The sequence below is a fragment of the Hydra vulgaris genome, chromosome 05 (genome assembly GCF_038396675.1).
Source record: "Hydra vulgaris chromosome 05, alternate assembly HydraT2T_AEP".
Taxonomy (NCBI): domain Eukaryota; kingdom Metazoa; phylum Cnidaria; class Hydrozoa; order Anthoathecata; family Hydridae; genus Hydra; species Hydra vulgaris.
In genome coordinates this window covers 30635068-30649339 of record NC_088924.1, presented here as the reverse complement: position 1 = coordinate 30649339, position 14272 = coordinate 30635068, and the positions used below count along the sequence as shown (strand labels likewise).

General features: G+C 25.6%; 1 protein-coding gene across 5 annotated transcripts in view; it reads left to right on the top strand.

Moving 5' to 3' along the window:
* Positions 1–13285, top strand: part of LOC136071953 (homeobox protein 2-like) — a 33283-nt gene extending 19998 nt beyond the window's left edge. For 2 of the 5 annotated variants that reach the window (XM_065797900.1, XM_065797901.1), the window contains exons 3-10: positions 3847–3949; positions 9397–9430; positions 9504–9701; positions 10025–10172; positions 10366–10462; positions 11405–12406; positions 12603–12683; positions 12853–13285. In XM_065797900.1, coding sequence (XP_065653972.1) covers positions 3847–3949; positions 9397–9430; positions 9504–9701; positions 10025–10172; positions 10366–10462; positions 11405–12406; positions 12603–12683; positions 12853–13173 — 1984 coding nt within the window. In that variant the 3' untranslated portion in view covers positions 13174–13285. Of the gene's footprint in view, positions 1–966; positions 1059–1143; positions 1231–2479; positions 2761–3846; positions 3950–9396; positions 9431–9503; positions 9702–10024; positions 10173–10365; positions 10463–11404; positions 12407–12602; positions 12684–12852 lie in introns of those variants that run through there. The other 3 variants (XM_065797904.1, XM_065797903.1, XM_065797902.1) reach the window with 3 other exon arrangements.
* Positions 13286–14272: the final 987 nt, after the last annotated feature.

The following is a 14272-nucleotide window of genomic DNA, read 5'->3' as shown; positions in this document are numbered from 1 at the left end:
TTATTGATAAGTAAATAATTTGTAATGCATTCTGAAATAATTGACTATATAACCTTACAAACAATGCACGTTGTAGAAATAGGTCTATAGTTATATAGGTCTATAGTGGTTTATATAAGGTCTATAGTGGTCTATAGAAATAGGTCTATAGTGGTTAATGTCGGGTTTCCTTTCTTATAGATGCGGCACACTATAGCGTTTTTCCAGATTAAAAGTATGGCATTTTTTGAGATTTTGAACATTATGGAAAGAGAAATAGCAGTTGCATTTACGATTGATTTTAAAAGTATTGCTGGGTATCCACCAGGTGATTTTAGAAGTATTGCTGGGTATCCATCAGGTGATTTGGAGAACTTTGGTAGAAGATTTTTTAGGGATGAAACTTCAGAGCTGTATGGAAGCATTATCTAAAGAGTTTGAGTGTGTTGGCAAATCTAATGCAGGTATAATACCATTATCTGTAACAGAACTGAAAAAATTGCTTAAAAGATTTTTTAAAATCATCTGCGCTAAGAGAACATTAACACAAAAAACAGAACTACAGCATTTGGTTTTTGCTTTTGCGAAAGAATAAAACTGGGCAATATTATCTTTATCGACTAAATCTTTCTCTCTGAAAATACAACATTTATTTATGCATCGTATAAAGGAGAACAAACCTAATATTTGATATGAATGGATGTATTACCAGTTCTTTTGTATATTTTATAGAGAATACAAAAGAACGTCTTTTAGAGGCCAATTTCCGAATATTTTTTCTATTGCAATATACTGGAATAGTAACGATGAGTTTAAATATTTACAATTAATTGCCAGAATATTTCAACATCTTGATTTTGCTTGGCTAGCATATACCAGTTTATATTTTGTAAATCTGATTGTATGGCGTTGTAATCACCTTTGTAAAAATTGTATTTAATTGATTTTTTAATTGATTTAGATTTCTCCAAATTACAATCGAAAACAATCATACAGTATTCGCAAGTGCTTGTAAATGGGGCAATAGCTTCTACATTAAAAACATTTTTTGAGTTATTAGTTAGAATAAGATCTAGAAGGTAATTATGCCAAATACTGATCATGCCGAAATACTATAAAATTATTTCCATTTAACAATAATGAATTAGTTGTTTTTTTATTTAGCCCAGTTTCGGTTATGATATCAAAATTGCTGTTTTCAAGAAGATTATGTAGATGATGTAGTTTATTGTTTATTGATCTAGCATTGAAGTAAGCACATTTGATAATTTTAAAACTTATCAAGTGATTTTTTTTTCAAATCTTTTTCTTCTTTTCTTCAAACTTGTGTCTAATACGGTTAGGAATTCGGATAAAAGTTGTGCCCGTCAGAGTCTGGAAAATAACATCATTGTTTATAGACTATTTTATTTTTTAAAAGATTCTATATTCATATCTACAAATAACGTACCAACATTATTATTGGATATAAACAGATTTTTATCAAACAGGCCTTGTTTAAATTTGGCCATTTTATCAAACGGCCATGTTCCAAGTTTGTTCACAAAATGAATAAAAAAAAAACTGTTATATAATGCTGATCCAAAATTTGATATTTTTTATTTTAAAATAAGACCCTTAGGAACCACTTGGTTGCATTAAGCTTCATATTTCCGAGTTATCTTGCATAAAGATGAGTTTGGGTAATTCATTTTAAAACCTTGTAATTAATAATAATATATAATAAACATAAAATAAACTTGTGTACATTATATTGAAATAACATCTAATAAACCTGTGTTCATTATCGTAACATCTGATAAAATCTTTTTTGGTAATATCAAAATAAATAAACTAATTAAATTCGTTTCTATGTATTACAAAAGCTCAAAAAAGGTAATAACATTGAAAATTATAGTTTTGCTTTTATACATGGATAGCTACGCTTAAGTACCACTAAAAAGAATACATTCAAAATAAAATATGATTAGTATCATTTAAAAAATTTTTGACTTCTGTGAAGCAACAATATATGCAAAAAAATTAATTCAAAAAGATATTTGTTAATCACTAGTCATACCTATTTCTTGAAAATTTTAAAACAGCTGCTAGCAAGTAACTCATTTAAAATTAATTTTTTGCTTATATAGAGAGCGTGCGATAATCACAGGTAAATTCTTTTTTCCTAATGATGCAAATATACCCAGCTAGCACACTTACGCTCGGCCAGCGTTTGTAAATACATCGCAAACGTCGACTATTTTCTCCGATGCAAATACAACGTTGGTTCAATGAAAGTTGTATCGTATTTATGTTAATTAAAGCCTTAATAACAACGTGATTAAAAATAGTTAGCAAAATTATATTGGTCCAACGTAAAAACATCGCAAAAGTCGGTTGTTTTTCCGATGTAAATTCAACACTGATCCAACGTATATGGATCAAATGTTTATAACGCAACATTAATCCAATTTGTATAGATTAACGTTGAATTATATAAATTAAATCAACATTGATCCAAATACATTGGAATAACGTTAGATTTTATACAGTGGATCAACGTTGTGTCTGCATCGAGAAAAGGCACATATACAAATATTTATTTGTATAATTTATAAGAATTAATTTTCATTCAATTATTTCAGTTGGTTATGAAAATATATTTTGCTAATATATTTTTCTCTTTTTTACATAACGAAATATCAAGCCATATGCAAAAAAACATAAATAATGACTGCTAATCAGATGCAGTATAATAAGTATTAACAAACAACATCATCTATGTTGATTCATCAAAATGGTGTAAGTATGTATGTATGTATAAATATATAAAAGTATATATATATACATGTATAAAGATTTCCTCTTCTCTGCCAAATACTTTTTCATTTCTTTTATACAACGATATTATTGTAATTTATGATTTGACAATCACTGCCAGCCCTTATTTTATGATATATATTTTCAACATATCGGTTGTATTATCTGTAGTGTTCGTAACGTAACATTTGTGTAAAAGTCCTGCAATTTTTTATTTCTTTTAATAAAAAATTTAAATAACATTAAAAATCAAAAAAAAAAATTAAAATAATAATAATATAAATATATATTGTTAACAAATATGGATAGAGCCATGTATAAATTATGAAACAAAACAGTGTTAAATATTATAAAACCTATCGTTATATAACCTTATAAAAGCAGAATTATATTATTGTAATTACAGTTATTTTACGCAGAGATAGTTATTAAAAAATTGTAAATATTTATTATTTTGTAATAATAAAAAAAGCAATGTATAAGAAAATAACATATATATATATATATATATATATATATATATATATATATATATATATATATATATATATATATATATATATATATATATATATATATATATATATATTATAAAATATAAAACAAATAATTTTAATTCCAATAAAAGCTAAATATAACGTTGTGCAAACGTAAAATATAACGTTAAATCAACGCAAAATATTACGCAATGCCGACTTAAAATACAGCGTTTGGCCAAATTTGTTTTTTGGTTGTTAAATACAACGTTTCGCCATCGTAAAATGCAACTTTGTGCCAACGTTGAATCAACGTAAATAATTACGCAATGCCGACTTCAAATACAACGTTGGGCCAAAGTTGTGTTTTTGTTGTTGGCAACGTTGCATTTGTAACCAAAATGACATAGAAGCAACGTGGGCGGTTGATATTGGGCCAACACAACGTGCAACATTGTTCTAACGATTTATCAACGTATGTGTACTAGCTGGGTAGTAAATATGTATGTATATAAATAAGAAAAAGTAAATATTAATATATATATGTATATAACATATTTATATAAAAATTGATAAAAAATTTTATGTTCAGATCTAGCACCGGTGCAACTCCTGCACATTTTGCTGCATCTAACGGTCATTTGCATATTCTACAATATTTGCACGAAATTAACAAAGAAGCAGTATCACTAAAGGTGAGATAAAATAAAAATAAAAAGGTTTAACCAGTTTAGCGTATTAGAGTATTTATATTACGCTTCTATATTATTATTGCAAACAATTTTTTTAACTATAACAACCTTGCAGGCAAGTTTTAAACAACTGCAACCTTTAATCTTGCAAACAGTTTTATAACAATCACAACTTATTTGTTTATAATGGACACAACATAGATATGAATAAAATTAAAAACATATTTTTTAAAAGTTTAAAATAAAATAAGATTGATCCAGATAAAAAGAAGTTCGATGTTATTTAAAAATAAATATTTATTTAGTTTAAGAAATACTTTTTTTTATTACAAACTTGACTTTACCATATTTTTTGAAAAGTGTCCATAGTTTTGGTCAGCAAAGTTTTATGCTATGCCAAATTCAGAAAACTATTTATTCTTGGTAATATTTCATTGGTTATTAAAAAAAGACTTTTTTGTTCTCATTATTATAAATTTTAAATAAGGCTTTTAGGTATCAAGTTGTTATTGTATTTAAACAAAAAAATTAAGGGTTGGTAAATAATAGTTTTATAAATATTCATCGTTTGTATGTCATAATTTGTTTTTACATGTGTATAATTGTTTTTCTTATATGTAAGTTTTTATTATCATATTCTTTATTACATGCTATATATTTGTGGTCATGTTTTATGAAAAATATCTTTCTTAAATTGCTCGGACCTAAAAATATTCGAACAAAAAATAACCATAAATATCTATTTAATTTTGAGAAAAGATGTTGTTATTAGAATTCTAAATTTTTAGTTATAGGCGTTTAAAACTTGTATCGCGAAAGGGACGAGGAGGTTCCTTCCGTGACACAAGTTTCAATGGCTATAACAAAAAATTTAATTCTCCACATGCAATATCTTTTTCTGAAATTAAATAGGTCTTTATAGGTAGCAAGTTAGGTATTATTGCCCCTTCTAAACACTTATTTTTTTTGAATTTCCCATTTGGTTTAAAAAGGTTATTCCTTGGAAAAAAAAGACTTTTCCTTGGAAAAAAAAAGTTGTTTACGAATTTCTTAAACTTCCATCTTTTATTTGCAATGCTTCAATTGCTTATGACGTTTTGAAGCAATATCATTGAACAATTTTTGCTAAAAGTGGAATGTGATTGGTTAACTTTAAATTATAATAATTACGTGGTGTTTAATAGAAAATTATGTTACAACTAAGAATGTTCCTTGAGAAATGACGTATTTTAACTTCGTTCTCCCTCCAGCTATTATATCTTTTTAGAATGGCTAACATTATAATAATGGTAATATAAAGCCGTTGACGTAGACAGAACTTTTTGATGTTTCAGATATGGCATTTAAAGACATTGTGACAACTCTAAACTTAAGTTTGCATATATTTTGATATCTATGCTGATATAGGCGTGTTTTAAGATTTCAAAGACATTTGTCCTTGATTCTCGAGCTTTAATTCTTTAGTAATTTAAACGTCCAGGTCTTTTTTGAATGTTGTTGAGTTATGTTCTAGTGACTTAGCCGTTAGAGTTGTGCTTGTTGATTAAGTAAAGGTGGGGTGAAACGTTGCATTTATTGATGTCCATAACCGTGTCCATTCTCTCAACTTTGAACTCCATCAACCAGGTTAGAGTCCATATAAAACAATGTTCATAAAACTAGTGGTAATCATTTATAAATGATTCAAAAAAGACCTACTAAAACTCATCAACTGTCGTAAACTTATTATTATGACAACAAAAGTAACGACAAGTTAGCCCGACCAGCTGTTAACGACTAGCTGTTAATGGATTAACGGAACACGCCCATTTTGTGTAGTTTAATAAATCAACTTATTATAATGTGTATTATGAACAAACTAAAAATTAACATACAAAACACAACTTTATTATACATTAATTGTATTGTATTGATATGCAAATAATATGTAAAAAATAAAGATACATGCACACCCTTACAAACTTATAGATAAAACAAATATGATTAAAAATGCGGTAAAAACCACGCTATTACTCTTAATTAAAAGCTTCATTTGATAAAGTTTAAGAAAAAATATTTTAAGTATTTTATGTTTATTAAATTGAGTAGCGATCTACATTTGCAATAATTTGTAAAGCATGGTTTTGCATGGTTTTCAAAAAATATTGGTCCACAGTGGACCAATATTTTTTGAAATCTTTTTTTGGATCATAATTATATGCTCTTTTCAAGTTAAAATTTTATTTATCACAACACCAGAAAACAACAAAGAATTCTCTGTTTTGGGGTAAGAGTTACAAACACAAAGATTAGAAAGTTTTGTACAATGTACCCTTTTTCATCAAGACGATGGAATTAAGTATATTAAAGCAATTCAATCCTTAAGAATTCTACATGTTAATGATAATAAACTCTAAAAAACTTGATAACAAATTATTATTTACAAAATGTTCGCGTTGAACATTTAGCCGGAGTTTTCAATAAAGCCGGAGCCCTTTTAAGACTCCGCATTCATGAAATTTGTGAGTTTGTTGGACTATATACTTTAGATTTATTAAGTACGCAATATTAATCAATTAGGTTACTGCAATGATGGTTTAATAGTAATGTCTAAAAAATCTGGTCCACATCTCAATAAAATTAGAAAAGATATTATAAGATTTTTTTAAAAAGTATTGGCTTTCAAAATTAAACAAAATAAATTAAAAAATTGTGAACTTTCTTGATGTCACATTTTGCCTCTCCAAAAATTTTTTACAAAATAAATTTAAAAATTGTGAACTTTCTTGATGTCACATTTTGCCTCTCCAAAAATTTTTTCAAAAAACTGAATGATGAATTATAGTATGTTAATAATAACTCAAATGATCCACCCCAAACTTTAAAAAAAATCCTAGTTTTAATTAAGACTAAACCAAAACTATTCTGATGAAAATGTATTTAAATCCTTTAAACATATTTACAAAGACGCCCTTAAAAAGATTAGATTTCAAAGTTTTTAAATTAAATTTGACCCAGAAAAAAAGAATGCAAAAAAGCGGTTCAACCCCACATAAAGCAAATATGTTTCCACTAACATCGGAGAAATATTTCTAAAATTAGTCAATCGTCACTCTATGTTCTCTAATAAATTACATAAAATTTTCAATGGAATAATAATTAAAGGTGCTACAGTTGCTAAGTACTACAGTTGTACAAGGATCTACAGTTGCACAAGAATTGTGAAAATAATTATAAATAGTCACAATAATGCCTTCTTAAACAAAAAAGAAACCATAAATAAAAAAAATACAAAAATCGTAATTGTAATATATTGGCTTAAAAGAGGGCAAATGGAAAAAAAATTTTGCCAATCATAAGCAAAATAAAATATATAAAAAAGATACCATGTTGCCAAAATACATACGGGAATCGAAAGATTAAAAAATTGATTTTTTATATTGAAAACATATCCAAATATATCCTAAAAACAGCACCTGTGCATAATTATTTTTCCAAAGGAAGCATTCTCTTCAAGAAAAGTTTAAAATAAATGTAAAATGGTTGCAGAATAAGGACATAAGATTTCTGAATATTCAGAAGATCCACAAGTACCAGTAAGAACTACAACAACCAGCAATAACTACAGCAACCAGCAAGAACTACAGCAAAACCAAAACTACAACCAAATTAGTAGCATTTTCAAAGCTATCAACCAGCAAAACAAAAACCATTTGTCAACAGTTATATCAAGATGGGATTGACATTCAGATACCTTGCAGACAGGGCATTTATATCTGGTGCCTTCAGATCAACTATTAAAGAAGCTGTTAAACTTAAAGAAGAAATGAAGAAAACGCTACATTTAGAAAGCATGTCAGTTCACTTTGATGGTAAACATATTAGTCATCAAGAATATCAAGTGTTAGTGTTAAGGAATAAACAAAGCAAACTTAAGTTGCAAGCAGTAGATCGACCAAAAGTAAAAACAGATGCTGTTGTTAAAGGTATAACAGCTACTCTCGATGAATACAATTTATCCGGCCATCTATAGTCTTTTATTTTGTGTTTTCTCAACTCCATTAAGTGTTTGAAAATTAAAAATTTTTTCTAGTGGGGGTCCCACTGTCATGTGAATGACACAGGAATGTTATTCTCAGAAAAAATAATTAATAACTATTCCTAACTCGCATTTTCGGTATTATTCCTTTTTTTCCTTTTTCCGTAATTATTTCGTAAAAATAAGTTAGTAATTCTGTTAACTCTTTTACCACCACTACTTTACAAAATTTTTATTAGTTGAAAATAACTTTTAAGAAACTGCATATAATTTTTAAGAGAAATTAGAACAGTGTTCAAGTAAAAATAAGTATACACAAACTAAACAGCAAAATAATTAAATATTTACGTATTCAAGTTTTAGACTCACCACACTTATAAAGGTTTGTAGTTAAATAAACACTACCATGTTTGGTGCAGGTAATCTGCGTTGCTTGAACTAGACTGAGCCATGACAGCCCACAGAGAAATATGAAACAAGACTGAGCAATAAAAGCTGACAGAAAAGTATGAAATTAGACTGAGCAATAAAAGCTGACAGAGAAATATAAAATAGCTTTTATAAAGCAGAATAAGTAATAAAAACTAAGAAAATTGAACAGATTAAAATACTTTATAAAAAAATTAAAAGAAAGTCTTTTTTTTTTTATAATACAAGATTATCATTTAAATTTGTCACAGTTTATTTTATTAAACAATATAATAGGGTATAGTTTAGTTAAACCTTCAAACTCATTTGTACTAATAAATAATTTTTTGATATTAATTTTTCCAGAATTCTCTGGCTCCCAGGATTTACGCCTCTGTGTATAATATTTTAAATCAAGCGACAACTTTTTGTAAAAAAACTCTTTTTAAAAAACCTAATTAAAAAAAACAACCGAACACGCGAAACGCTCAATCATCATTGAAAAATTTCTTATTTCTTCTTAATACGCATTATGTTTTCGATACAATTTTACTCAAGCATATATCATATACCGGTACTTTATAATAAATGGGGGAGAAAAATTGTCTGATTCAATCGTGGATCTAGGAATATTAATTATTGTTTAATAAACCATTTAAAATTAAAAAAAAAAACAACCGAACAGGCTAAAAGATATATATATATATATATATATATATATATATATATATATATATATATATATATATATATATATATATATATATATATATATATATATATATATATATATATATATATATATATATATATATATATTAAAAATTATTTTTATGCATCATACACATCTGCTTTGTTCACCAGATTTAAGAGAACTAGTTTTTAATTTTATGAGTTGACCAATAAAATCATTATATCAAATTTTTTCATTTGGAAATTTATTCATAATATAGTAGTAAAGGTAATGTTTACATCCTTAAATTTTTATCAAAATAAATACTCATAAAGATATTTCTTTTTATAGGACAATACTCATGTAACACCATTGTACATAGCAGGTTTGTAAAATGGGTAATTTTAAAAAACAAACAACACTAAATTTATATTTGTAGCGATTTTAAATTTTTGTAGCTCAAGAAGGTCAACTTGATTGTTTAATTTGGTTAATTAAAAATTCTTCAACTTCTCCTAATGTAAAAACTATAAATGGAATGACTCCTTGTCATGTAGCATCTCAAGAGGGCAAGTTAGAGTGTCTTCGGTACTTGCTTAAAGCAGCTCATGCTGTTTTTAGTAAAGACAACGAAGGTAGATCTTTCCTTCATTACGGTAAGATTTTTACTATTAATAAAAAATATTCAATACACACATACATACATACATACATACATACATACATACATACATACATACATACATACATACATACATACATACATACATACATACATACATACATACATACATACATACATACATACATACATACATACATACATACATACATACATACATACATACATACATACATACATACATACATACATACATACTTACTTACTTACTTACTTACTTACGTACTTACTTACTTACTTACTAACACACGTATTTTACAATCATACATATGTATTTTTTTTATTTTTATTGCGTAGCAGCTGCAGAAGGTCATTCTAAAGTTATTCAATGGTTAATTAAACACTGTGGACTTAATCCGGATGAAAAAGATAAGACCTTCACTACTCCTCTCCATATAGCAGCTTGGTGTGGACACGACAAAGCAATTGAAACATTAATTGCATGGTGAGTTTTTTATTTTTAGTTTTAAAAATTAAAATACTATAAAATTTTTGACGCGTTTAACAAGGTTTTTATTTTGGAGTTTTTGTTTGAGAGAGTAACAAAGATAATAGAAGTTTAATTTAAAAAAATCATTTGAATATTATCTACTCCTTTTTATCAAACTTTGCTTAACATTTATTTTATTTAAAAAAAGTGGCGCAAATGTCGATTGTGTTGACAGCTCAAATAAAAAGCCATTGGATTACGCTAAAACGCTTGGGAAAAAAAGCACTGCAAACATACTTTTTGAAGTAAGTTTTTTAAAATAATTAATGATTGTTCATTTTTTTTGTTCGTAAATATGGTTTTCAGGTATTATTTACGTTACAAACATAATTTATCGATACCATTCGTTGAAAAAAAACCCAGATCTAAATACCCTTATTGTTAATAACTTCGTTCTTTTAAACGAAAACTAATTTAAAAAAATTTTTGTTTGAAAATTTATTTAAAGGATAATAATTATATTTATTTTTATTTATTTTTATTATATTTACTACTTTATCATCATTTTTTATTATTTTATTTAATCGTTTTATTTAATCTTACTCTTATTATTACTAATTAAAACATTATTACTAATTTTAATTATATATACTTTGTTCAAGTTTAATACTTAATATTATTTATTGTGATGTTTACATAATGATTTTATAGTAGTAATCATTTTATAATGATTTTATAGTAGTAATCATTTCATAATAATTTTATAATAGTAGTAATAATTTTTTTTTTTAGTTGTAAATGTTTTGACTTGACGATGTTTACTTCTTTACTTTTTAATAATGATTATTTTTTATTATTGTTAAATTTGTTTATATAAAATATTTTTATAATTAAAGCTTTTTCATTTGTCGTTTATAATATTATGTTATTATTATTTTTATGGTTAAAATAAATAAATGGATTTTAAAACATGAAATAGCTAAATAGATTTTAAAGTATAAAATAATTAAAAAGATTATAAACATAAAGAAAAAATATTTCATTCAATTATATATTATAGTTATTATTTTTTTGGTTAAAATAAATAAATGGATTATAAAACATAATTTTAGACTTGTAGCATCACAACAATTTACAAAAAGTAAGCAAAAAATTTATAGAACTGTTTAAAAACACCTGGTATAAACATAAAAAATAGTAGATAAAAATCTTAAATATAATATTTTTTTAAAAAATTATTTTATAAGGTCATGTCAAAAGCTACAGAACATAATTCCCTCAAACGTGTTCGTTTTGAAGAGTATCAACCAGCTTCTAAGAAAATACTAACATTAAAATCAAAAGAAAAAAATAGAATGTTAGTCAACGATGAAGTAATGTTTCAGTTTGACACGTGGTCAGATTCATCAACGACGAAAAATAAAAGAAATAAACGAGAATTGTACAAAACTTCTAATAACCTTTTTAAACATAACTTAAATGATGATTTTGATCAAATTAATATTGGAAAATTTAAGATGCAAAAAAATAAAACTTTTTTTTCAGATAGTCCAGCCTTGATTAATAAATACAGAAATAACGTTACAGATAATGCCAAGCAATCAACCACCAGACAATTCGAAGAAAGATTAAAGCATGGTTACCATAATTCTACAAAACAAAATAATACGCTATGTTCTCAAACAGGTTTTTCAAATCGTCCTGCTTCAAAATCAAATAAAAGTAAAATCAACTTATCGAGTGAATTGCCTAGTCAATCATCAAAAGTAAATAGACATTTTATAAACAAAAGTTATTTAAGTGATAGTAATTTAGTTAACTTTTCTGACAACAACGATAAACATAAAGAATTACAAGAAAGATCAAATTATGATAAACGTGATGTAATAAATTATAAAAAAGACATTGAAGCAACTAATAATTCAAAACAAACAGAATCCAATTTCAATGAAAAAACAAATTATATTCCACAATCGTATTATAAAAAAAAATTGTATAATGACAACAAAATAAACAACAACCACCATAACTCAGCAAAATATGCGAGAGAAACTTTGGCGTTAAAAATAAATTCAAACAATCACCAGAGTGCATCATATAGTTTACACGAATTAAAACTTAAACGCAGTAACAATAGATTAACAAACATTGAAAGTAACAAGGTTGCAGCACGTGATTTGGATATAACTCCTGTAAGAGAATCTGAGAAGTTTGAGTTTTTCTCTAGCAATTTAATCAATAATAAAAAGGTAAATTTGTTCAATAAAAAATAGTGAAGCCAAAAAAAAAATAAAAAATGTAAAAAAGAAAAAACAATTGTCAAAAGTAATTTTTTTACTTTTAAAATTGGTTTCGATTATTTTATCTTTTTTAACTAACTTTTTACTTAACTGTAAAAACTAAACTATTTTATTATTTTTACCAACTCAATTTTAAATAATTTAGCACAGTAATTGGTCAAATATTCGTAACGGCTTAACATCGTTTTTTACGGGTTTACGATCAAAACCAACGAATCAAAATCAGGTAAATATTTTACTTATTTTACAATGTTTAAAATTGCAAATGGCGAACTTTAAATTACAAACTGTTCACGATATTTCTAAATGTATGCTTTGTAGTTATTTTTCTGCATTAACTATTTATATTCATTTTTCCACAAGTTTTTTTTTAAAAAAACTCTTAATTGTCATAGGATAAATTGAAGACACTTGTAACTCGCGCTCCTCGAGAGGATATATTTAGTCGCTTTAACAAGCCAAATAAATCTTCTAGAATTGAGTTTCATGATTTGTTTAACTCGTCAACTGTAGGAACTTATACAATTAATAATGCATCTCGTCTGACACCGGCAAACGAAAATCGGCATTTAACCTTTGACGATTTTTCTAGAATAAAAAGTCGAGCGTTAGATACTTCTTTAAGAGGTAAAAACAAAGTTTTTGAGGAACATATTGAAATCCAAGAAAAGCAGGCGAGCCGAGATAAATTAACTGGAAGCGCATTTATTTGGTAATTAGATAGATACTATCTCCTTTATTTTTTATTAAGATTAAGATACTATCTCCCTTATTTATTACATTTATTACCACCGAGTTTGATTTTTAAATATATATTTTTTAATTAAATTGCTGAATTTATTTTCTTTATGTCAAGAAAATTTTTGTTAAACACCACTTTGTCAAATCTTTGAACAAAATTTGACGTGAGTCAATAACGTTAAATTTAAAATGGGGCCTCGGAACGTGGGGATGTTGAAAAAATAATATGAATAATTAAATAAGTATAACAAAATAGTCATCATTTTGAAATTTCCTTTTTAAAAGTGTGTAATAAATGTAAAAAAATATAATATGAATAACAACATTTTTGATACGAAGTAAAAAATCAATATATTGTAAAAGTTAATTAGGTAACTAATTATATAAAATATAATGCGACTTTATTTTAGGTATCAATATAATATAATACAATTCTATTTTAAACTGAATAAAACTTTATTTTAATAAATAAAAAGCAGTATTTCTTGAAAAAAAAAAAGAAAGAAAAATAACTAAATTAAAATATTAATTAATGTATGTATATATATATGTATGTATATATATATATATATATATATATATATATATATATATATATATATATATATATATATATATATATATATATATATATATATATATATATATATATATATATATATATATATATATATATATATAAGACATGGGAAACCGCCCCATTTTGACCCTTAAACATCAGACAGGTCCCTAATATTAGAAAAAAAATTTCTTCAAAAGTTGTTAATGTATTCATGTTGGGTCACAAATGATAATCATGTTTTCTAAAAACATTTCTAAAAAAAATTGATTCAAAAACACCATGAAAAAATTTGATTTTTTTAATGATGTTAAAAAATGGCAGTTTTTACGCTTTAAAATGTAAACTAATCATCTAAATACAAAATAAATACTATTTTTGAAATTTTTATAAAATTTCATGAAACTTTAGTGAAGTGAATTCACTTCATTTGAAGTGAATTCACTTCATTTGAGACCCAATATGACTTTTAAAGAAATTTTTTTTCTGTCATATTAGGAACCTGTCTGATGTTT